The sequence below is a fragment of the Macrobrachium rosenbergii genome, chromosome 22 (genome assembly GCF_040412425.1).
Source record: "Macrobrachium rosenbergii isolate ZJJX-2024 chromosome 22, ASM4041242v1, whole genome shotgun sequence".
In the NCBI taxonomy this organism is placed as follows: domain Eukaryota; kingdom Metazoa; phylum Arthropoda; class Malacostraca; order Decapoda; family Palaemonidae; genus Macrobrachium; species Macrobrachium rosenbergii.
The window spans coordinates 1,554,038-1,579,367 of record NC_089762.1 but is presented as its reverse complement, the minus strand read 5'-3'; the positions used below and the strand labels follow the sequence as shown (position 1 = coordinate 1,579,367).

At 38.5% G+C, this 25,330-nt stretch overlaps 1 protein-coding gene across 1 annotated transcript in view; it reads left to right on the top strand.

The window, feature by feature from the left end:
- The window catches only part of tctn (tectonic), a 35,284-nt gene extending 28,393 nt beyond the window's left edge, over nt 1-6,891 (top strand). Inside the window, exon 8 of the mRNA XM_067124099.1 lies at nt 6,484-6,891. Within this exon, the coding sequence (XP_066980200.1) occupies nt 6,484-6,887 (404 nt within the window). The 3' untranslated portion in view covers nt 6,888-6,891. The remainder of the gene's footprint in view (nt 1-6,483) is intronic.
- The last annotated feature ends 18,439 nt before the right edge of the window (nt 6,892-25,330 follow it).

The window sequence follows — 25,330 nt, the reverse complement described above, 5'->3', positions numbered from 1 at the left end:
TGCTGGTTGAGGAGAAAAAATGAAGAGAAGGAAGAAGACCAGTCATCCCATTCACTCTGTGTCTTACCTAAAATGTTGATTTTGTAAGTAAAACTGTCCTGCTAGGGGCACTGGATGAGCTACACAATCTGTTGAGCAGTCACCACCAGACCCAAGGAAAAAGTGTTCGAGGACATGTGGGCAACATCCCTCAGATAGAAGGATGTGAAGGTGGTTTGGCATAGCCATGTACCAGCCTTAAGATCCTTTGAATCGACAGGTTCTTTTTGAAAGTGGTGGAGGGGCCTAGACCCCTGGTGCTCGCACTGAATTTGAAGTAGTAGTACAGTATAGACTTGCTTAGTTATGTCTCAGTAGCCAAAATGAGACAGAATTTTTGGACACTTCCTTCTTGTTCTGGCTTGTACTAACAAAAAGTCTTCAACAACCTGGTCTGAGATGTTGAGTCCTTTGTAGATAGTTACACAATGCCCTGACGGGACATGAAAGTAATTCGTCAGACCAACAAAATCTCTGAACGAAAGGATGGAAAAAGACTTGAATCTGTTGTCGTGAACAGAGGAATTTTAAGTCTTAACTACGAGTTGTGGGACAAATTTGGAGGCTACTGACCAACAACCCCTCGTGTGTTTAGCCTCAAAAGAAAGTCTGTGCAGTTCAAATACTTTTTTGAAGAGGCCAAGGCTAAAAGGAAAACTGTCTTGAGGGTTAAATTCCGGTCTGGTGAAGCTCTTAAAAGTTCGTTTGGACTACGTGTGAGACTGCTAAGTACCAGTGTTAGGTCCCGATGCGGAGATTTAAGATCTCTCAGGGAACAGGACTGCTCAAAACTCTTGAGAAGCATAGAAATTGCGCATGAAGAAAGGTCTACTGTACGTCCTTCAAGCATACAACTAAACCTAGAGCAGCCCTATATCCCTTGATGGCTGACATTGAGAGAAGTTTCTCCCTTCAGAGGAAAATGATGAAGTCTACTACTTGTTGAATAGTAGTTTTGACTGGAGAGAGACCCCGCTGGCGATACCAAGCACATTAGACGGCCCACTTTCCCTAATACATGGCTGTAGAAGACCTCCTGAGGTAACCTGACATTTCTGTCGCTGCTCTATGAGAAAAGCCTCTTGCTCGCAGGAGATGCTGGATAGTCTCCAACTGTGAAGAGATAGGGACCCTACCAACTGGTGAAATCTCTTGGTGTGTGGTTGGCATAGATGGTTGTGCCAAGGAGGAATCTCTCTCACAATGCTTCTGTCAGTAAGGTTAGAAGATCAGGGTACCATTCTGCATGTGGCCACAAGGGAGCTACAAGGGTCATTCTGAGGTTCTGTGGAATCATCACTCTGTAAATAACTTGGTGGATTAGACAAAAGGAGGGAAAGACGTAGATGTCTAGACTGTCCCAAGGATGTTGGAGGATGTCCTCCGCCAAGGGCCAGGGATCTGGAATGACCAAACAAAAAAACCTTTAGTTTCTTGTTGTGTCTTTTTGCAGATAGGTCTATTGATGGCCTTCCTCACAGATGAAAAAGCCTTCCTGCCACTTCCTGATGCATTGATTACTCTATTCCCAGAACTTGACCCCGGCGACTCAGCTTGTCCGCCACCACATGCTTCTTTCCTGGGATGTATCTGGCTGAGAAAGCCACCAAGAGACCGCCCAATGATGCAGTTGTACTGTCAAGTCGTGAAGATGACGAGACACTAGTCCCCCTGTTGTTGACATAAGCTACCACTGTAGTGTTGTCAGACATTAGTACCACAGAGTGCCCTGATACCCTTTCTTGAAATTTCCTGAAGTGCTAGGAAGGCTGCTTTCAGCTCCAGGATGTTGATATGAAGCTGTTTGTCTTGGTGATCCCACACTCCTATGTTAGGAGATCTTCCAAGTGCGCTCCCCACCCCTCATTCGAGACATCTGAGAACAGAAGAATCTGTGGAGGGGGAGAATGAAGAGGTCCTATGGCCAGGTTCCTGTCATCCAGCCACCAAGCTAGGTCCTTCCTCACTTCTTCTGAAAGAGGAACTTGGAACTTGGAACAAGGGAAGATCCTTTGAAGGTAACCAAAACTCCTTTAATCTCCATTAGAATGATTGAATGTGTAGTCGACTGTGAGGAACTAGCTTCTCCTAGGACAACAGGTAACCTAGAATGACCTGCCACTGATGAACGGGTTGCCTCTGTTTGGACAGGAGGAATTGGGCAAAGTTCCGGAACTTCTCTAGTCGTTGGTGTGAAGGGAATACTCTCGCTACTGTCATGTCTGTCAGCATGCTCAGGTAAAGAATTCTTTGATTGGGCGTAAGGTTTGACTTTTCCAAATTTATCCATGTCTAAGCCGTGACAATGAAGAAGACAGTCCCTGTCTTGGATTAACTTTACCCGAAAATCTGCCAGAACTAGCCAGTCATCAAGTTATCTTAAGATCTGTATCCCTTGAGAGTGTGCTCACGTTGAAACTAGGGTAAAGACTTGTGGGGCAGTTGAAAGACCAGAGCAAAGAACCTTGAATTAGTTAACTATTTCTCCCAGACTGAAGTGAAGATACTGTCCAGGAAGATTGATGGATCAGAATCTGGAAATATGCATCCTTTAGATCTATTGTGAGCAAGAAATCGTTCTCCTTGATGGCTCGAAGAATTGTGCGAGGAGTTTCCATTCTGAACTGTGTCTCCCTGATGAAAAGGTTGAGAATCGACAGGTCTATTACCGGTCTCTAATTGCCAATAGTTTTGGGAACCAGAAAGACGTGGATGTAAAATCCTGGAGATATGTCCTTCACAATCTCCATGGCTCCTTTTTCTTAAAGAGTAAGTTGATTGGTGAGGTGGACACTCGGAGAGTGGGGGAGGAAACTCGAACTGCCATGAAGTTGCCCAATGGCTCGCCAGGCACCCCTCCCCCCCACCAATGGCAATATGTGGGGAGGGGCACCCTTCCTATTGTCTGCCTCCCCTGGCCCTGCCTCTACCTCCTCTCCTAGGTCTGGAAGAGCAGGGTTGAAAGGGTCGCTGGCGAGGAGTTTTCTTGGAGATGGAGATGGTTGACGAGCCCTGCGTGGAACTGTCACGACTTGAGACGTCTTTAGGGAAACATAGGAAATATTTGAGGTATGGATTTAGAAGTACCAGCACAAGAAGGAACGGATGACTCTGACACAGTTTGATGCACTAGCCTGTCATTATTATCCACTCTTCGCCTATCGACTGCTGAGTCTAGCTGGTCCTTAGGAAATAGAGACACAAAACTTGAAATATCTCCATTCCTTAAGGCTAATACCGAATCAGTACTTACAAACCTCTAGAACTGGGAGAGGGCAGCATCCCTTCTTTTAAGCAGCCAGTTGGCCCACATTACCTGTTAGATGGGTCAAGTAAGAAGCTGTTAGATGGGTCAAGTAAGAGATGGTTTTCCCACCAGACTGTAACAATCTAATAAAGGAGGCACTGTCTTCAGAGGAGCCATCGCAGTGGAAGAGATCTTTGCCACTGCCGCTGACCACAGTTCTAACCATGAAACAGCCTGGGAGGCTGATGAAGCAGTTGCTTCCAATGTTGCAGATTTCTGAAAGGTAAAGGATGTGCCCTCTGCTTTCACTTGGTCCAAGGATATTCCTGTGCCTAATCGAACTAGGTCTGGATCAACTTGCCTTGGTTGCAAAGCAAACACTGAAGTTGCATAAAATCATTTATGTTAGGGAGGAGGTAGAGACATTAACTGGAAAGACCTACTGGAATGTGAAGAGTTATCCCAACCTGAGATAATTCACTTGTTTAAGAATTTATCTAGCATATTTGGATAATGACAACCGTAGAGAAGTCTTCACCTCTTTCTTAGGCCCTAGTAAGGCTTCAATACCCGTAAATAATTCTGAATTGGCTGCTACATTCTTGTCACTTACAGTAAGTTGTTACAACCACGAATTAATTCGACGACTTCAGCATAGGAAGTTAAGAACTCTTGATGGTCTTCCTCCTCCACATCCTGGCCTCGAGAGTCGCGGTCCAGCCTGTCGTCTAAGTCAGGCGTATAGGCAGTCTCCGCTTACCAGCGGCATCGGTTAACAGCGTTTTCAGTATTACGTGGTTGGCTAGCGATGTTAACTGGATTTTTGGCGCTGGTAGGGAGTTTATTGGCGTCGGTAAGCGGTTTATCGGTGCCAGTAAGCAGTTTATCGGCACTGATATCCAGTTATCAGCACCGTTATCTGGTTAACAGCACTGTTAAGCAGGGTTTTCGGCACTATTATCACTGATTTCCGGTTAGTGGCAATTTTTGGTTAGCGGCGCTCGGCCGGTAATGGAGTGCCCGTCGTTAACTGGGGACTGCCTGCAGTTAAAATGTCTTGATTTATTACTGAAGCATAGGCTCTTTCAGGGTCTTAGACTTTCTTGGGTGCCTGTAAGTCTTTAGAGCAAGTTGGAACTTTGTCTTGGTCTCGATCCCGCCCACGGGAATGGGAACGAGAATTATGATGAGATGATGAATGTTGTGATAGGTTACAAGGCCATGAAGGACTCTTGTGACGTGAAGATTGGTCATGGGCATGGGAATAACAGTGCAAATCACTGTCACGGATGTGTGAGCAAGATCGCTGGTCATGAGGAGAAGAATGACGTGATTTGTTATTGGGCTGTGCAGGACTCGTGTTACGTGTAGCTTGGTCACGGCCGTGTGAATGGGACGTGAATCACGGTCATGTCTGTGCGAGTGACTCATGGTACATGTAGCTTTGCCATGGCTGTGTGAATAGGAGTACGAATCACAGTAATGTCCATGTGAGCGAGATGGTTAACATGGTCCCTTCTAGGGGAACGTGAACGGGAACGATGACGTGAAGGTGAAGGACGAGGAATATTGCGTGACCTTGAAGGGCTTTCAGTATGTGAGATGTGGACATGAGAGGAAGGAGACCTCCGGGAAGAGGGCTCTTGCACTTTCAACTTCTTGATGGGGGCCTTGTCGTCCTTCCTACGGACTTGAGGAATACTTGCACCTGGGACAGGACGAGTAGGAACAACAGATATCTTCTGTGGAGGAGAGTGATCTGTAGGTTTGGCAGTCCTAGAGGATGAATCTCTGTCTAAAATCACTGCAGCACAGGAGTCATCAACTGGTCATGGAACATTGGAAATGGCAGAAGGAACACATACGTGTGCCTTGACGAAAGAATGGTTCTGAGTAACTTGCGCAGAAATACGAGTGGGTTAGACATAGGTGTGTTTGGTTGAACTCAGAACAACTACAGGAGAAGAGGAACAAGACTCCAAGGAAGACTCGTGAATCTTCTTATGTGGAGGGGCTACGAAGAGTCTTTTCCTCCACATCAGTTACAAGATCTCATGAGCCCCAAATCGTATCTTCTAAAGCTGAAGCAGTAGCAGAATACGAGGAAGTAAAATCTTCATGAGAAGAAGAGGCAACTTCAGGAGATTTAGTGGAGAAGAGCCAGGAGGAGAAAGAATGGATGTGGACAACGCCACTGAGGAAACAAAGATTTCTCAAGATGGCAGAGCCAACTTCCTTCTATGTCTCCTCTTCTTATCAAAATTCTTCCATTGCTCAGGAAACCAGTCAGCACACTCTGGACATGGATTACTTATGCTACAAACATGAGATCTAGATCTACATCTGCTACAAGTAGAATGGGGGTCTTTCACAAAGGATGGCAGAAAACTGGAGCAGGGATTGCCATCAACCCCAAGGCTTGGAAGGCTTAGGTGAGTCGTGGGTTTGCATATCAAGTAGTAAACACAAATACACAAAGTCACACAGATCACGCAACAAAGAAATAACCTGAATTCTATGGTGTAATTGAGGGCAGGAATTGGACAAACAACTGGCTTCTAGACAGAGAGAGCAGCAGCACAGCCTGGTCTGAAAGCAGTCAAGAGAAAACTGATGCAATGGACCCAAGATGGGGTAAGGAAGGTCGACTACCCCTCCTCCTTACTGCCATCTTGGCTACTCCTGATGCCACCAAATTCTTTGTAATTTTTTTTAACCAGACTCCAGCAGGTGCTACAGAATTTTTCCCTTACGTTAAGACCAAAGGTTTGTCCTGTATATGAACAGCAAAGGTTTTTATTTGTGTAAGAACAAAAAGCAAATTTTTAAGTTAATTACATAAAGGCCCACGTCAGCCACCCCTCTCATCTGGCTCCTGGACCAAAAGGCAAAATGGAATGCAAATTGACAGGTGGACAGAGCTTCCCTCTACCTGTCAACTGTTAACCTTGTCAGTAAGTTTTTAATAGCAGCTCCAGATCGTGTGTGCAAGTTTATCCTAATGCAAAAAACTTCAGGTTTCTATGTTATAAACAACACAAATTACTTTTAAAATTTATTTTACTGAGATTTCTATTTGAATGAATATTTCATTTTCCTCTAACCTGTAGTATGTTATTGTTACCATTCCAGATACGTATTCTAGGCCATCACTCAAGAATGGTCTGTATTTTATATTAATTAATCCTCATTTTCAGGCCAGCTGTATGGAACCGGCCAATTCTTCAGTCTTGTGACTTCCTTGCATGTCGAGATTGCGTTTAGCCTGCAGGGAAGTCTGGCCAACCCTCAAGCTAAGGTAGTTGGCATCAACATTAGATATGGGGAGCCACTGGAGTTCTACCCCCCATGCATGCACAATGCATGCTATTCCAGATCTGCATCCTTGACAGGAAATGTAGAGCTCAAAGCTTCTGTCTCCTTTGTAGATGTGAGTCTTCCTCCACTACCAGCATATTCTCAGCCACCAGCATTGGATGTCAAGCTCCCGTATGATTTTTTCTACCCTTTTCTCCCTTCTGCGTCTGCAGTGAGGTCCCTAAATAATGTGGCATTTATTTTGAGCAGTGTCCTGTATCTTGTGATGAATAAAGCCTTTTAATTTCCTTGGGTTTCTTACTTGGGACAAGTATCTGATACAGAATTCAAGACCATGTCAAAGTTATATTGTGGGACTGAAACCAAAACTTATATTACGGGATTGTGTTATGTTCTAGTATCCTGATAGAATAGATTAGGGAATCTAGCAATATGCGTTTTTGGTTCATGTGATTGGATATTACCATGGAGTAAATGAGGACACTTGGTACCATCTCTACTCTCTCTTAGAAGTTAGGGTACGCTCTTGACTGTGGTGAACTTTATTTTGTCTGCATTATGTTCATTTAATTATTATTGTTCTTTATTATTTATTATGCTTTTGTATAAGATCTAAATGAAATTTGACAAGCAGATAACCATGTAGTCATGACATCCAACTTTGTTATGGGTCACAAAATGAAGTTTTTTTGTCTCGTTCCTTTGAAGAAACATACTCGAGCAGACAAGTGCTTTGGACATGCTCAGACAGAGAGTGTTGGCCAGGTCTCTGTTTAGATTGCTTAAGTTTTTGTCTTTAACTAAACTTCTGCTCAGTATAATTGCCTCTTCTCTGTACCAGCTTAGAGAAGTTGAGGCACGAACTTAGTGTGTTTTTGGCACCAACCTAGGGAGTTTGTGGCACCTGCAAAAATTTAACAAGGAGGAGTGTTAGAGTTTTTGACTTGCGCAGTCAAATCCATTTCTGACAGTGCAAGCAAATTTTCTCATGCTTTTACTAACTCATTTTGGAAGAAGTGACAACACTTTTGCTCCTATCTGTTGTAAAAGGCTTATTCTGCACAGGAGATGGCAGCTGTTTTGGTTTCTTCTTCGGGTCACCTTCTAAGCCTAACTCTCTTTAAGGTGATAAGGGAGGATATATTGGTACAAGTCATATTTTATACCTTACAGGGGTCCAGTCAGCCCTCGGATTCCATTAGGAGGCCAACTGCAGGATTCTTGGCATGCTTGGAGAGACTTACAAACAGAACTGTAAGTGGTGGAGGTACTGAAGGAGAGTTATGATTTATTTTGAGTTCCCACCACTGGTTTACTGTAGTTTCCTATGGCTGCTCCTCTGCAGAAGTATCTCGTTCTTCAGTAGGAGGTTGCAATTAGAGGGAACAAGTGAGAAATTGCGAAGACCCTCGGCCCGCCTGCCGAAGACCAAAGTCCCAGCAGGTAAGTGAGGCCGTGGGAGGTCGTCAACCTGAAATGATAATGTCCACCCAGGTTTGGGAGAGCACTCACACTCACGCTAACGTGAGCAGGGCCTGTACCATGAGTGTGCTTCAGTCTAATTAGAAGCTGAGGCTTCTACAAGGCAAGACTGAGCAGGGGACCCTCTCTTGCCTTGCCTGAGGAACTGGCCCGGTTGCTGGGCCACCATCCCAGCACTCTCTTGAAGAGCAGGGTGTTGGGGGGGAGAGGGAGCACCTATATGCTCTCTGCTCACCTTTCTTCACCGGCTTTCACCAGCAGCTGGGACCAGGTCCATAGACCAGGGAAACCTTGCTGACCCCGTCAAATTGGCTACTGGGGCCAGCACCGGTGGCCTGGGTGGCCTAGCGCTGGGGCCACTACCGGTGGCCCGGATAGGCAGGCCACCAGGGCCGTTACCGGTACACTTGGGGGTCCAAAGAATCCTGGGTAGTAGTTGCACCCATGCAGTCAGTAATGGGAGCAGCAGTACCATGGTACTGCTAGTGAGAGACCAGGGATGGTACTGATAGCCCGGATAGGTAGCCTACCAGGGCCAGTACTGGTACACCGGGAGTCTGAAGAACCCCGGGTAGCAGTTGTACCAATGCGCCCTACAACAGGAGCAGCGGTACTGTTAGTGAGAGACCAGGGCTAGTACCAAAGGCCCAGGTAGGAGGCCTGCCAGGGCCGGTACCAGTACACCAGGGGTCGGAAGAAAGCTGGGTAGCAGTAGCACCAGTGTGCTCAACAACGGGAGCAGAGGTACCACGGTACTGCCAGTGAGTGACCAGTCCTGGTACCTGTAGCCCAGGTAAGAGGGCTACCGAGGCCGGTGCCAGTGGTCCGGGTAGGAGGGCTACCAGGGCCAGTGGTCCGGGTAGGGTGGCTACCAGGGCTGGCATTCAACAACGAAAACAAACAAAAGAAAACGAGAATGACGACTTCCTTCTCTTATCCTTGAATTTGTTGAGCATGCCTCCGGCAACAGCGTTTAGAGAACATCATGCAGAGATGATGTATACAGCAGTACCTGGCAAGTAAATTTGCTGTAAACACTGGATTGCTACAGGTAATGGTATGTAATGTTGCTGTTTGCCCCTTTTTCTAGATTTTAAAATGAAAAAAGTAATTTTCGATGGAAAGGAACATTTAGACTGGAGTAATGATAGAAACTGGAGCTTGATGGGCTTAAAATATGCAGATGACGCTGTTTCAATTTATAAAACACAAGAGTTATAGAGCTGACCTAACAGAATGTATCATATCCAAAACTAGAACTTATAAATCTAAGGAGATTGAAATAATGATATAGTATGCATAGAGGGGTGAAATAACACTAGCTGGAGAAAGGAGTAATGAGGTTTTGTCTTTCAGATAGTGTATTTATGAACAAAGTTATCCAATTTAAGTTCTCTTGAGCTGGATAAGTCAACTCGAACAATAGGCAGCCTAAACAAGATTTAGAAACTATTTAATGAAACTGTATACAAAAGTAAGAGCACATATTTTTTAGTACAACCTGTATTGCAATAGGGATATGAATCACGGTATTATAATGAAACTATATAAAAAACATTTTGTCAGTTTGAGAGGCTTTAACTAGAATATTCAAAGTTGGCAGGATGGTATAATAAATAATACCATTTGGGAAATTACAAAAGATGACAATGAAGGGTAGATGTCCTTCACTATCTCTGGTAGAGTAGCAAGTGAAAGTGTTAGGTGGACTCCTCTGGGCACCAGAAGAGTTGGAAGACCCACACCTACTTGGATGAGACCTATGAAATGGGAAGGTGGAGATGAGGGGAGACTTGTGTAAGTGAGAGCACAGGAAACAAATGAGCAGTGGAATTTCACACTGGGCTATTTGCATTGAATGCAATGATGATGATGATGATGAAAACATACAGTAAGCTAAAACATTAATCAAAACCCTACTTATCCGGAATCCCAGGTATTCTGAACTGAATCTACTAGCAGCTATGAAAGAAATTACAGTACATGTATAGAACAAATGAATGATAACTGGCATGTAAAATTGAGTGCATTTCAAGATACTCAATGCAAATCATTGCAGATGGTTATCCAGATAATTTCATTTTTCTAACACTTTTCAACACATGAGCACATGCTCTCCAACACTGGAATAAACATTAAGCTAACTCCCAACTGGAAGGAAATACAGCAGAGAAACCAAGTCCTTTAATACTGTCCCCTAAATATGGTACAGTGCATTAAAAACATGAAAGAAATATTTGGCCACAGTTATTTTTAACAATGAAAGAAATATTTAGCTACAAGAACTTCCTAGAGTATTTTCTTCAAATGTGGACAACAGACTGAATTTAAAACATTCATGGAGAATGGAGTATTCAAAGTAGTACAGTACATGATTCTTTTATGTGTGTTTTGTTCTATGCCTATTTCCTTATAACATCACCTTTATGAAAACTATTGGAATTTTCTCAAAAGTTGTAAAATTTGTTTTAAAATGGCCTTCATAAAATAATGATTACTCATAGCTTTAAGACTAACTATGAACAGAATTGTGTATTCTGTTTCAGAAAATGCTAACAATTGACTAACAGAAATGATTTTTCCGGTAAGGTGTAAAAGTAATTTTTGTCTTGAAAACTGCCCAAATTAATACAATTACTAAAAACAAAACACACTTGATCAGTTTTTTATGACCAAGCTATAGCAAACTATAAATATAAAATAGTGAATAAATAAAAAGAATAGGACTTTGAACGGTTTACATGAAATTAACACGTGTTTCTGACATATGCATATATGATTATCCAACATCAATGTTATATTTCAAGATGGTCTTGAAATTTCATTTGGGAACTTAGCTCAGAAAGCAAACTAATTCCATGTAGTTTAGTGATCACATCAGAAAAATTTTCAATACAAAATGAAGACAAAAAAGCAAGCTAAAAAACAATAAGTGAAAAATAGCATGAAAAATGAAGACATTAGTCACCAAAAAAAAACTATTGACTGTTAAAATACTGTAGAAGACATTTTTGACACTGTTAATAATACTGTAGAAGACAATCCTAGATGGGTTTATACAAACTGGGTAACAACAATACGGACTGCTTTCCTGAGCAGTATTTACTGTATAATGAGCTGCTCAAATTGCATCGTATACCTCTAAAACTTAGAATGTGCTGTCTGAGATGTACATAATAGGAAAGTTCAGCATTTTTTCATGCACTGACTGGCCTTCATTTGTATCTTTTTAGCAAATGTGTAACTGTCATCCCTCAAGGCAGACTAATATTTTCATTAATTATGCATAAAACTAGTTACAAATTTTTTATGATAAACACTCTTAACAATACACATACATTTAGCAGCAAAAGGTTGGGAGGAGGGGGGAGGGGTTAGCTGCAGCACTTCAGCTCTCATGGAATGGTTGCTCCTCCATATAAAACTTTCACATAATTTTAAGTCAAGTCTCTTTACCTATCCCCTGAATAATAAAAAAAAATCTTGGTGCTATCTATTATTTAACTGTAATGACAAAACATTCCCTTAGGCTTCTTTTATGGTTGAATAATCAGACTGATAAATACATGAAAAAAAAAACCTTTTATTATTACATGAATGCCAATATAACATCCTTAAGACCCTTAAAGTAAACATACAAAAAGGTTTTTTTATTATACAAAACTAAATCTTCCAAAACAGTACATATTCTACTGCAAGTCTCATCAGTGCACTGCCATCAAATCCTTTGGTCTGCACCTCTCAAAGCACACACCACAGGAAGACCTTCATCACCTGTCTAGTTATACATCCAAAACATCTGGGGCTTTTGGTGGTAATTAGTAATCCCTTGTGTTTGATGAAGTCAGTGGTCTAGAATTTCCAGACATGCAAGAACAACACTACAGTGTAACAACAGATACAGCAATTGCTTGTCACTGAACAAGGAGCTTCTGTCAGGGGAAAACAAGATAGCTATGAAGCTCCGACTGCAAACAAAATCACATGCAATGTTATCGACCTTACTGTTGTACTTAATCTGAAGAGAATGTCACATCGAGAAAAATGCATATAAGCCAATGAGGAAGAACTTATCAAAATTATTTGAAACCTAGTTTGCAGGTCTGGCCATAATTTGCTCGCCATCATACTCTCTTGCAACAAGTCTCATTTTAAAATCTCCCTTGTCATAGACAATCCACGTTGCTGAGATACATAATTGTCGTGCATCCAGAACTTGAAGGTACAAATTAAATCAAGCTGATACAGTGCAAACTGTTGCCAAACATCATGTAAATGAGAATATTTTAAACTTTTTTAGCTTTGATATTATTTTATAGTGTAAATTTCAAAATCTTTATTATATATATCTTAACCTGTTTTTATGTGATTTACACTTTGTTGCTGCTTGATACATACATGCATACAGGTAGGGCCATTCTTTATTTTTCACTTTAATTTTTAACAGAAACTGTTGTAACATTAAAAAACTCAACTGAAGGCATGACTGTACAGTACATATTTTGATTAAAACATTAATCGGTTCTCTTTAGGCATAGCCATATAAAGTGGTACCTTTCATGTATACCATACCAAAATTTCATAAAAGCTTTACCAAATCTTGAAATGAAGTTAAGTAAACTGCATTCATAAAGATATTGTGCTTAATTATAATTTTGGGTCATTTATAATGTAACTGATGATACAAGAAAAATAACCTGGATTATTAAAAATAATAGCAGGCATGTAGCAATATTCTTAGAAAGTCTGGGCAATTTTAGGCTATCTCCCTTTGATTATAGCACTCTGTATAATACATGATGATCTTACCAGATGTATTGCTGCTTACATAGTAAATATACTGACTCTTTCAGAAATATACTATAAAAACAATAATAATACCATTACTGGAATTAGCTTGGTTAAAATGCTAAAATTCTGCATTACCAATAAGCGTATTAAAATATAATATTAAATTTGATGATAACACTTATTTGCATGATGGGTGCTCTAGAGCCCTAACACTGAAAAGTTATATTTACATTTTTTATGGATCTAAATTCTTACATAATAGTAATCCCTCCGAAGACAGACTTTTATATGAAAATACATTTAGGTATATTGATTATATATACAGTACCTATCATTGAATAATAGAGATATTATCTGATCTTAATTCAGTATATCCTAAAGTACTTGAAGTTTCTGATCTTAATTCTGTATATCCTAAAGTATTTGAAGGTTCCATTACAAATACTAACCATTATAAAGCAAGATCCTTCTTAAATACCGACATCAAAATTATTAACAACAAATTCACAACTAAAGTTTATGATAATGAACTTCAATACACCACTTGATATGAGGTATGAAGTAAAGTGCTCAAAATTTTATATACTGGCAAATGGTTGTATGGATGGTGAAGATCTTATGTTCAGTTGTCAGATTTTTGTTAATAAATTAGTTGATAAATATTTCCAACATAAGATGCCTACAATGTATGTAGTAGTGATGGTTTTGCACAAATAAAAATCAATTTTAAACTACTACCTAGTCCAAAACCCATCTATATTTTTGAGTTAATATTCTTAATTTACTTGAATAAAAGTAACTACCTGACCTCTTGCATATTCAGCTGAATTGCTCCTTCTAAATATACATACATACATACATACATACATACATACATACATACATACATACATACATACATACATACATACATACATATACATACATACATACATACATACATACATACATACATACATACATACATACATACATACATATACATACATATATATATATATATATATATATATATATATATATATATATATATATATATATATATATATATATATATATATATATATATATATATATATATATATATATATATATATATATATATATATATATATATATATATATATATATATATAAAGAGACCCATAAAACACTATTTGAACATTGCAACCATATATTTCAAGCCCTTCCTTTTGTGGCTCTGTTCACTGGTAAAATATGAACAGATGAAATGTTACAAGAGTATATATACAAAGCATATGTAGGTGTGGCAGTAAGTCTCCAATGGTATGCAGGTGACCATTTCCCAAGAAGGAGGGAAATTAAGCAATTCCCTGATGGTTTTTGGACTCTTTAACTCACGCCTGGTGGTCATATTTTCTGGAACACCAGCTTGAGAAGAGGCATGAGGATTAACCCATCGATGTCATCCGATTTCCAATGTCCTCTTGACAAGTTCATATTGTTGGTCTGATTGATGATAGCAGATTCAAGCATCTTTCTTTAGTACGGACAGATGCTGAAATCTGTGATTATCAATCAAACCAACAATATGAACTTGTCAGGGGGACATTGGAAATCGGGTGACAACGACGGGTTAATCCTCAGGCCTCTTCTCAAGCAGGTATTTCAGAAAATAAGACCACCAGACGCACTGCCAGATGGGAGCTAACGAGGCCAAAGACCACTAGAGAATTGCTTAATTTCCCTCCTTCTTCGGAAACAGTCACCTGCATACCATCAGAGACAATGCCACACCTACATATGCTTTGTATATATACTGTACTCTTGTAACATTTCATCTATCCATATTTTACAAGTGAACAGGGGCACAGAAGGAAGTGCTTGAAATATATGGTTGCAACGTTCAAATTTTGTTTTATGGACCTTTTTACCTTCATATTATACTATGGTATTACAGTAAAGAAGTATATATATATATATATATATATATATATATATATATATATATATATATATATATATATATATATATATATATATATATATATATATATATATATATATATATATATATGTATAATAACTATTAAATTTGATAACACCTACAGAAAAAAACGGGTATTTATACAAGTGCTGAGTCTGTACTGTATAGCCCTACCATTGCCAATTTATATTTGTATTCAGTGAAAAATAGATTTATATATTGTTATGTTAATTCAATATATCCCTCAATACTTTTAGTTTTCAATGACCCTTAAAAACAGGATCCTTAGTAGATAGTTATATTAAAATTATAAATTTATGACTAAATTTTTTGATAAAAGATGAAGATTTCAATTCTGAAATACTAGGAGTGCCTGTTCTTTACTCTAATGCACAACTTAATAAGACTTACAGAGTCATATACAATATTCACAGTTTTCTAGATTTGCAACTAATTGTATGGTTGGTGATTTTCTCTATAATTTTCAACTTCTAGTAAATAATAAACTTCAAATTAGCTGCCTATGAAAATAAAAAATCTCAATTTAAAAAATCTTGTTCCATCCATAAGCACAATTTCAATTAGCGAAGTTTCTCTAACTAACAACTAAAGTCCGTTAATCCTGTACTATTACTAACTATATATATATAAATATATTTATATAACTGCAGTACCTTAACTGATCAGGACCATTACTATAATATTATGAAGGTACTTAATGTATTCTGATACCTACAGTACAGCAGTGGATATGATAATGGTAGTTATTATGTATATATATGTAAAAAAATTTAAAAATTTTTCTTATAAATGTAACATTTTATATTATGCAGTATATATAAAAAATTATATTTGTACAATATTAAATTACAGGTGGTGAAAGCAGTTGGGGGCTACCTTAAAATTATATCCAGTGGTTATTAAAAGTCAACTCAATGAAACATAAATATGACATGCACCTCTTATACCCCACAGGGGAGTAGTGCCCGTGCAGCGCACCTCACGTGCTTCGTGCTGCAATGTAGGCATTAACCTAAGGTTCTTCAGTGTCCCTTCAGCCCCTAGCTGTAACACCTTTCATTACTTTTACTGTACCTTTGTTCATATTCTCTATCTCCCATCTTTCTTTCCACCACCTCCAAACAACTGTTTCATAGTGCAACTGCAAGTTTTTCCTGCTGTTAAACCTTTTTTCAGCACTGAATGACCTCATAGGTTGTAGAACTTGGCCTTTGGCTTAAATTTTATATTCCTTTCATTTCCTTCACCTCTTATACTCCCAAATCTTACTTTTGAGAAACATCTAATGAAAGTGTCAGCAAATGCCGTACAAAAATTAGGTACAGGCAGTCCCGGGTTATCGGCAGGGGTTCTGTTCTGCGGGTTTGATGATAAGTGTAATTCGCCGATTTTCGGCGCTTTTTCGATGATTTTTGGGGCTTATCAGCAGCGAAAAAGCACTGATTTTCGGTTATCGGTGCCTCTTTTAGGTATGTATCAGCGCCAATACTCAATTATCGGTGCCGACAAGCAGAAATTGCTGATTTTCGGGGGCTAGACAAGCACCATAAAACCAGATCGCTCATTACAAATGAGCAGTGTGAAAGACCAACAACTTGAAGGGAAAGATGGATGATCCCAATTTGAAGAGGGTTGGAGTCTCTGCAAACTATGCTTATCAAGCTAAGATTTTTCATTTTTAATTATGTGAACGACTGTGCTCAGAACTTGTAACTAATGACTAGTCTCTACTCATCAACAAGAGAGGACTCCCATGAGTGACTAGAAGAGCTACTAGTGCCCAACCAGTGCTACTGTATTGCAACCAATGCAGCCTATACCTCCATCCAGGCTACTGTATGTAGTCTGAGATACCTCCAAAACAAGAAAACACACTATACAGGGGAATAGCATGAACATCAATATGTACCAGTGGGGAACACCAAAGCCCTTCATGGAAAAGGTTTCCACAATGTGGAGAGGTGCTTTGTTCTATCTGTTCCAGAAAAGAAGAAAAAGGTAGCACCTCAATTCCACTATCATCAATGAGAAAACAGCAGACTTTACGACTGTGGCACCAGAAAGGGAAGACATCTGTGAAGCTATCATCATCTGGATGACACATTAGAGCTCCATTATTAACAGGGTACTTTAAAATCTTTGAGCTCAAGATCAGCCGTTGCAAATATCATATGTAAGCTCAGGCAAAAATACTTGGTTTTTAAACAACTTACACAAAAAGTGGTCTTCACAATGCTAGACATAATGTTATGTACTGTTTAACAGGAGTACCAGTGCACATTCAATATGCATATGTAAAAAAACAAGCTATCAAAATATCAATGTAACGATATCAGTAACGCGTGGATACTACAAATGCTAAAATAAAGAAGTTAATAACATAAAAATAGTGCGAAGAACCTAGAATTAAAAAATTTATGGCTGGAATGTAAATACATTAACCGCAGCAACAATAAGTGAGGAGAAACAAGGATAATGAACTCCACACAATTGCACTGGCACTGACATGAACTGGAATGAAATGCAATAACTTTAGTTCCTTACTGGTCTTTGCTAAAGATACCAAACAAGATAAAGGCTAAAATATAATTAAACTTAGCTTACAGCAACAATGACAGGTAGCTGTTAAAAGGTTAACATACATACTTAAAACGACAGGAACAAACAACTTATAGCACTTTCAGCCAGCGTAGGAAAAACATAAAGTTAATATTCATGGAATTTACGGAAAATATGCACAAACCATTATCACGCAAAATTAAAGTGATTAGGAAAACATGATTAACATATTGAAAACTATGAAGAAACTAGTGTGTAAGGATAAAAATTCTAAGAGTTAAAATTCTAGGATGCTTGCTTAATACGAATACAAGGAATGACTCAACAACAACCAAAGCACTGAGTGTCATGGATGCATACCTGACTAAATCAGTGGGGTTCTTATACTGCTTTGAGTGTCTAAAAAGCCAAAAATTTCAGGTTTAGGCAATTGTAAATTGAAGAGCTTGAGTCAAAACAATTGCTGACTGATTTCATACAAATCCACCGATCTTATAATTTCCGACATTCACAGTCTCACATGGCACCAAACAGCCTCTTATCTGACATACAGAAGTAAGGTAGCCCAAGCATGCACTACCTGAAAGCACATATATGTCTCACTTATTCACTTCATATCTCTTGTACAGCTATGCTCTTAAGTGATACGACATGATTGCATAGGATTTTGTTCAAAATTCACGAACTGGCAACCTAGCATGCTCCCTATCTATCTCTTATTCCAATGCAAAAACACAATTATTTCACACAATAAAGCCATAATATGTTTCATAACAGTGAAATCTGTCATATGCAGTACTTCAAAACTGTAAGAAAATATCACATGTAGCCAAATTTCGGAAAAACAGTGATGAGACATTTTCAAAGCCTTCGTTCACTCATCGCCGATGCACTTGACAAAAAAAGTCATCATCAAACCTCAGTTCAAATGTTAACCAAAAAAATTTGTTGTAACATTAATATTGCTTCCAATGCAACCATAAAACTCGAAAAAGTCCTATTGATTGTTTTTACACCTTAATGCAGAAATTGTAAACATGTAAACAAACAAAAGTACAATGCATCCACCATTATCAACGGGTGAGCGGAGCATGTGGGACGCAACCGTTAGAGTGGCGGTGCAACGTGAACCACCTGGTGCAACATAGGTCTACAATGAGCAGCGACAACGAAACCACCTTGAAGTCATTTATTTTATAATTGTTAGATGAATATTTGGATTTTCATACAAATAAAATGATTTTAGCTATATTTCATAAACACTTCAAAAATTACGGCTTACTAACAAATATTCGCCTATGCAATTATTCTTTTGTTAAAGCCAAGATTTTGATCCTATCTCTATACAGTAAACCCCCGTATTCACAGTCTTACTATTCGTGGACTCGTATTCATGGATTTCTCTGTGGAACATATCTACTCATTATTCACGGAAAATTCACCCATTCACATATTTTTCACTGTGAAATATTCCCTAATTACTGTATTTTCATATCATTTGCATGACTAAATGCACTTTTTGTGATGAGACTATTAAAATACTCAGGCATAAGCATTTTTAGAGGGTTTTTTTGTGTTTAAACTATCAATATAGGCAGTTCTAAGTGTTTTTACAGGGGTTCTAAGTATTTGCAGATTTGAGCTATTAGCTGGGGGGATGCGGTACTCATCCCCCACGAATACGGGATGTTTACTGTAATAAAAATTTCTGGCCAGAAAGCATATGACATTATCTACACATTCTTGCACTTCAAGTTACCTTATGAATGAATCAAATATACACCAAAAGTGAGGAGAAAGACTTTTATGAAAATAATACTTTAAGCCAGTTAGAAAACAAGTATTCCATAGGCCTTGATATAAATACTAACAGGTATTTCGATTAATAGCCATCTTCTCCATATAACTAAAATCACCACCACCTTTTATTCTTCAAAGAGCCGGTAATCTCTACAAATAAATTCTTTAGTAACAGAGATTACATCTCAGAAGGCTTAAATGATTTTTTTAGGCCTAAAAATCATTTTGCAATAAACAGATAGCTTGAACACAGCCTAAAACTTCAACATTCAAAGAAAATGTGTTGTTATTCATATTCCTATTTTGAAAATGTTATGACCGTGGAGCTTATTAAGTTCACTGTTATAATGCTGCAGAGGTAGTTATGTTGGCCAGCCGGAGGAGCAAATTGACGTCCACACTAACCTTATCATACTGTGCTTTGAGCTAAACAATGTGAATACATAAAATCAATTCAAATCAAATAAGTTATGAAATATACCAATGCATAAAACGGATCATATTTATATAACCACAGGGAAAATATGCTAGCTGTGAATTCGTGAATTTGTTGACATGTATGACATTGGAAATAAAAAAAAATTGTTAACACTACTTGGCAACGTTACATTGCATCTGAGATTTTGGACGATACAAAAAGAATCATGTTGCCTCAGATTTGAGCATAGCTATACTATAGTAGGACAATTAGGCTGCAAGACTTGTGTGGGTGAAACAAGGGAATGGATTGTCAAGAAGACTAAAAATATGTAACTTAGTATTAACTAAAAATTAGTTCCTTGTATAATTTCCATATACTGTCTACATATTTCATAACATTCAGTAGAATTTTTTTTAGCTATAACATACAGTAATTATTAATATGCACCACTGATATGAAAATGTTTCTTCATTGTTCAGTGTACAGTAAATGTTTACTGAAAATATCAGTAAGTGTTAACAAGAGAGCAAAATTTCTTTTTGCAAAGAAAATGAATGGAGTTGTAACAAATGAAATGGATATATACTAAAATTATGCTGCTATTTACAGACATGAGTCACATGACCTACTCTCCTTCAGTATCATCTTTTACATTTTCATGGCGTTGTGAATTGTTTTTCACACAGGTTTGAAAGTGATATGGGATTTTTGCTTTTTAATACATTCAGAAGTTATCAACACACCCTAACTGTGTCTGCATTCAACCTGTTTCTGATTTTGTCTTATGAAGATTTATTTTGCTAAACACATTTTTGTTTTGTAAAGACTTACTTTACTATATACACTTTTGTATTCGTCATTAGCATGTGGTAAACTCAGGCCACAGAGAGCACAATTTGCAAGGTCAGAAAATTCATCCTCTCTTTTTTAAAATGCCAACCCAAAATTTATCAGGAGTGTCAAAATCGATCTTACCTTTAAATGCGAGGAGAATTCTGTTAGTCATCTGTTTTTTGTATTAGTGAATAATTTCCTATTTACACAATTAGCAGAACTTCAATGACCTATATGTAATGATTTACCACACCCTTATATGTTTAATTGCAACAGGAAAACATTTTGAGTATCATCAGTTCCTGTGCAAGCCAACCATTAAATAGGGGCCACCAATCCTTTGCTGATTACATGTTGCCTAAATATTTTGAACCATGGTGTTTTTCAGTTCATGAAACACAAATTATAATATAAATGTCTACAATACCTACTTTAGGTATTGCACATTGTGCCAGAACCTGTTTTGTCATAAATGTACAACAATTATCGTACAAATGGCAACCCTCATAAAGACTCACTCCTTAGGCAGATGTTGCCCAGAGATCATGACTGGTGTTGCTCTCCCACTTGGAAATGTCAGCTTCCTTGTCACATACATGAGCAGGGGAAGGATGATTCCTGTAACCACCTGTAAATCCTTGCATATGTGATTTCATGGATGACTACCCTTTACGAGAGTGTGACTTTTTTGTAACCTAACTCTAGGAAACTATAGGAGACCTTTGGTTTCTCACTTAGGATGGGAAGATCAGCTCCAAGGGCAGCATATTATCATGGAATCCTCAATACTTATGCTCTACTGTCCACTGCCCCTTGTTAAAACTGAGATGGAGAAAGTCACTCTACAGAACACAATGCAAGTCAGAGAATGGAAGCTCTTTTAAGTAACTTGCCTGGATCTGGCTAGACCAATGAGAATACAGCTGTTGGCTAACAGCCGTAAGTTTAGAATGAGAAGAGAATGCCAGTCATCCTTCTTTCACAGATGTAAACCTAAGGTGAGGTGCTACTCTGTACTATGACAGCTCAGGCAGTTACACAAAATCATTGAACAGCCATCACATATCCTAAGGAGAAAGTATTAAAGGAATAATCAGTGATGTCCCTCAGGCAAAATAAGGTAAAGAGATTTGACACTGCCAAATTTTTCTGCTAGTATCACCAACATTGCCTTAGGCACATTTTGGTGCCATGATGTAAATATTAAGGGTATTTCAATTAGGAGATAACATGGAAACTATGCGTAAACGATACCTGTGAGCACTGAACATAAGGATCAAAGTCATATCACGAATTTACTTTTATCATAAAAGCTTCAAATTCTCATGGACCTTGTTTACCCAATTCTCATGGACTATGTGAGCATCAGCCCGAGAGAAAACAATTGTTTTCTCGGAGCTTTCCAGAGTTAAGAATTATAGAAGAAAAAATTTACAAATGCACTGAAGTCATATCATAAATTTCATCATAAAACTACACAATATCCTTATGAACAAACTTCTAAACATCTTGGACCAGACCTCACCTCTCTAATACTCACTGATTATATGAGAATCAGCCTGAGAGAGAAAGAGGGACGTTGTGTCCTCACAGCTTTTCAGAGTTCAGAATTACATTAAAGTTGTATTATAAATTTTATCATAAAATATACAGTCATGCCAAAAATTTTATCATAAAATCTATGAAATTTCCTTGTGTACAAAACTCTAAACATCATGGACCTTGCTTCTGTAATCCCAACAAACTACATGGGAAGCAGCCAGAGAGAGAATAACAGGTTTTGACGTAGGAAAAACTTATTTTTGGTAGCCACTGTGAACCTTCAAAGGAGTTACACTCTATTAGTCCCTCAAGGGTTCTATAAGACAGACCAACCAATTACAAAGAATTCTCTTACAATTGGTCTCAGCCAGAATAGTGCTTGTTGGCACAGTGATAGAATATAAAGGAACTCAGGACAGGAGGGCTCCATCTCCTGTCCTACAACGATTAACTATGCTCTACAGTATACTCGCACAGATGTGACAACAAATCAGTGCCATCTTCATTACCCACCAGGTCTGTGCGAGATAAATGTTCACCCCAGTCCTATGTCTTTTCATCAGGGAAAGTGGATGGATCTGAGGACTCAAAGCAGCTATCTAAAACAGGGTTTTCCTACGTCAAAACCCGTTTTTTGATAGCGTGGCCACTGTCTGTCCTCAAGGATATAACAAAAGAAAGTGACAGGTGGCGAAATGGCTTAGCTCCTAATAAATAAATCCCAACAACCCAGATTAATTTTTGGTCCAAGGTACAGTCACAGGTTATTAACCATTTTCTTTATTACTGATATCCATAGGATTTGGCAATAAAGAACAGGGAACAACACATGAACCAATATGTGTTATTCTTGTGGTTCAAAGGTGGCTTACCTAATCATGTTGAGTCTGGCTGCAGGATTATTGTGCTTTCCCCAGCAATATCCCAGCATGACCACCACTCTCATGGCAATAGTGTTTTAGAAATTTTTTATTCAAGGTAAAGTCACAAATTATCAACAGTTTCTTTATTCCAGATATCCATTCGCATCTGGCAATAAAGAACAGGATACACACAAACCTATTAATGTATTATCCATTGTGGTTCCATAGTGGCTTAACTAATTATAGTATCGGAACTGGCTGCAGGGTTACTGCACCTTCACCAGTTTAGGAACATTATCTATACTGTAATAACCATTCCGTACACTTGAAGACTTCTTCAAAGGAAACATTTCTGAAGAAAGTTAATGATGTACAGCCGTCGCCCAATATTCGCAGGGGATGGGATGCATACCACCTGTGAATACTGAAAATTCGCAAATATCAAAACCTCCTCTAAAAACACTTATACAGGCAGCCCTTGGTTACTGGAGGGCTTAGTTATCAGCAATCCGATTTCCGCTTGTCTAGCGATGAAAATCGGCAATTTTCGGCACCGAAAATTGCCAATTTCCACTTATCAGTGCCGATAATTGGGTATTGGCACCAATACATACCCAACAGAAGCGCCAATAACCGAAAATCAGCTATTTTTGGCGCTTTTCCGCACCAATAAGTCCTGAAAATCGCTGAAAATCACTGATCTTTGTTTGTCATCATGCCATCAGAACGGAAGCCCCGCCAATGACCAGAGACTGCCTGTAAAAGCCTATTTTAATAGTTCAAACAACAAAGCCCCTCCTAAAATGCTTATAACTGCCTATTTTAATAGTTCAAACACCAAATACACCTTAAACTATCATCCTAAAACATTCAGTCACAAAAATAATATGAAAATACAGTACAGGCAGTCCCCGGTTATTGGCAGAGGTTCTGTTGTGACAATGTGATGATAAGTGAAAATTAAGATAACCGAAAATCAGCAATTTTTTTAGCTTTTTTGCCAATTTTCGGTGCTCAATAAATATAAAAAAGCACCAATTTTTGGTTGTTGGCACCTCTGTTAGGTATGTACCAGCACCAAAACACAATTATCAGCGCTGATAAGTGGAAATCAGCACATATTGGCGCTGAAAATCACAGATTTCTGTCGTTAGACAAGCACCGAAAAACCGGATCACCAATAACTGAGCCCGCCGATAACTGGGGACTGCCTGTAGTTGCTCTATGAAAAAACCTGTGAACAGGAGAATTTTCTGTCAAATAAAGTGGATATGTGTTCCACAGAAAACTCAACGAATAACTGAAGCCGTGAATGCTGAACCGCGAATAAGTGGGGGTCAACTGTACTCACCTTCTGGATGCCATGCGACTTAGGAAAGGAGTGAGGGTCTGCCTTTTTAATGAGAGCCACTAAAATCATTCTCAGCCCATGCAGAGAGAGTGGTTTGTTTGTGCTAAGGTGTAGGAAAAACAGGACCATCTAGGATGTTACCATGTCATCTAAGTAAACCTTAAGTGCTTGAACCAGGCATAATATTTTATATAAAATACTGATTTCCTTTATCAGAAAAGGGGACTTTTCCTTTAAAAACGTCCTCATTCTTGGCCAGGAATGATAGGCCAGGAGACAACAGCAAATGTTAACTAGGTGTATGAGTGGTGAAATGTTGTCCTTGTCTAAGAGAGCACATGAACTGAGCCAATGACATGAGTCTAAGAACCTTATTCAAGGACCAGGTGCGTATAATGAAAACTGTTGCTCGTTCCTTTGTAGCACTATCTGATACTGGGATGGTGGAGAGAAATGGCTTTATTTCTGCCATAAACTCTCGTTTCCCAGTCATCACAAAATTCTGAAGTTCCGTCTTCACATGATTGATTGTTTCAGAAGTGAAGACAGAAAACTGATGCCTCCCACAGAGGTTACTGGTTCTGTAAAATTGTTGTACTATATTTTCCATTAAACTGGAGAAAAGCTGCTTCTATGGCTTTCATCAATATGGTTGCTTCTACAGTCAACACCAGTATTTGCGGGGGATAGGGACCACAACCACCCGCAAATAGCTAAAATCTGCAAATACTTGACATCCCCCTCTAAAAATGCTTATTACTGCCTATTTTAATAGTTTAAACACCAAAGACACATCTAAAAATGTTTATAACTGCCTATTTTAATAATTCAAACACCAAATGTATGCCCTAAACTATCATCCTACACCAAATATACCTTAAACTATCATCGTAAAACACTTTAACATCATTTCAAAGTTATCTTACAACATCTTAAAAATACCCCTATATTCAGGCACATCCATTTTCTTTTTACAGTACATAAGGGAAACACTGGGAGTTCACAAGTACTGTACAGTGCCTAAATATTTAATATGCATTAAAAAAATAGAATACGTTTTATTGATATTTTGCTGTTTACATTAATATTAATCTGAAAAATTAGTAATTAGTTT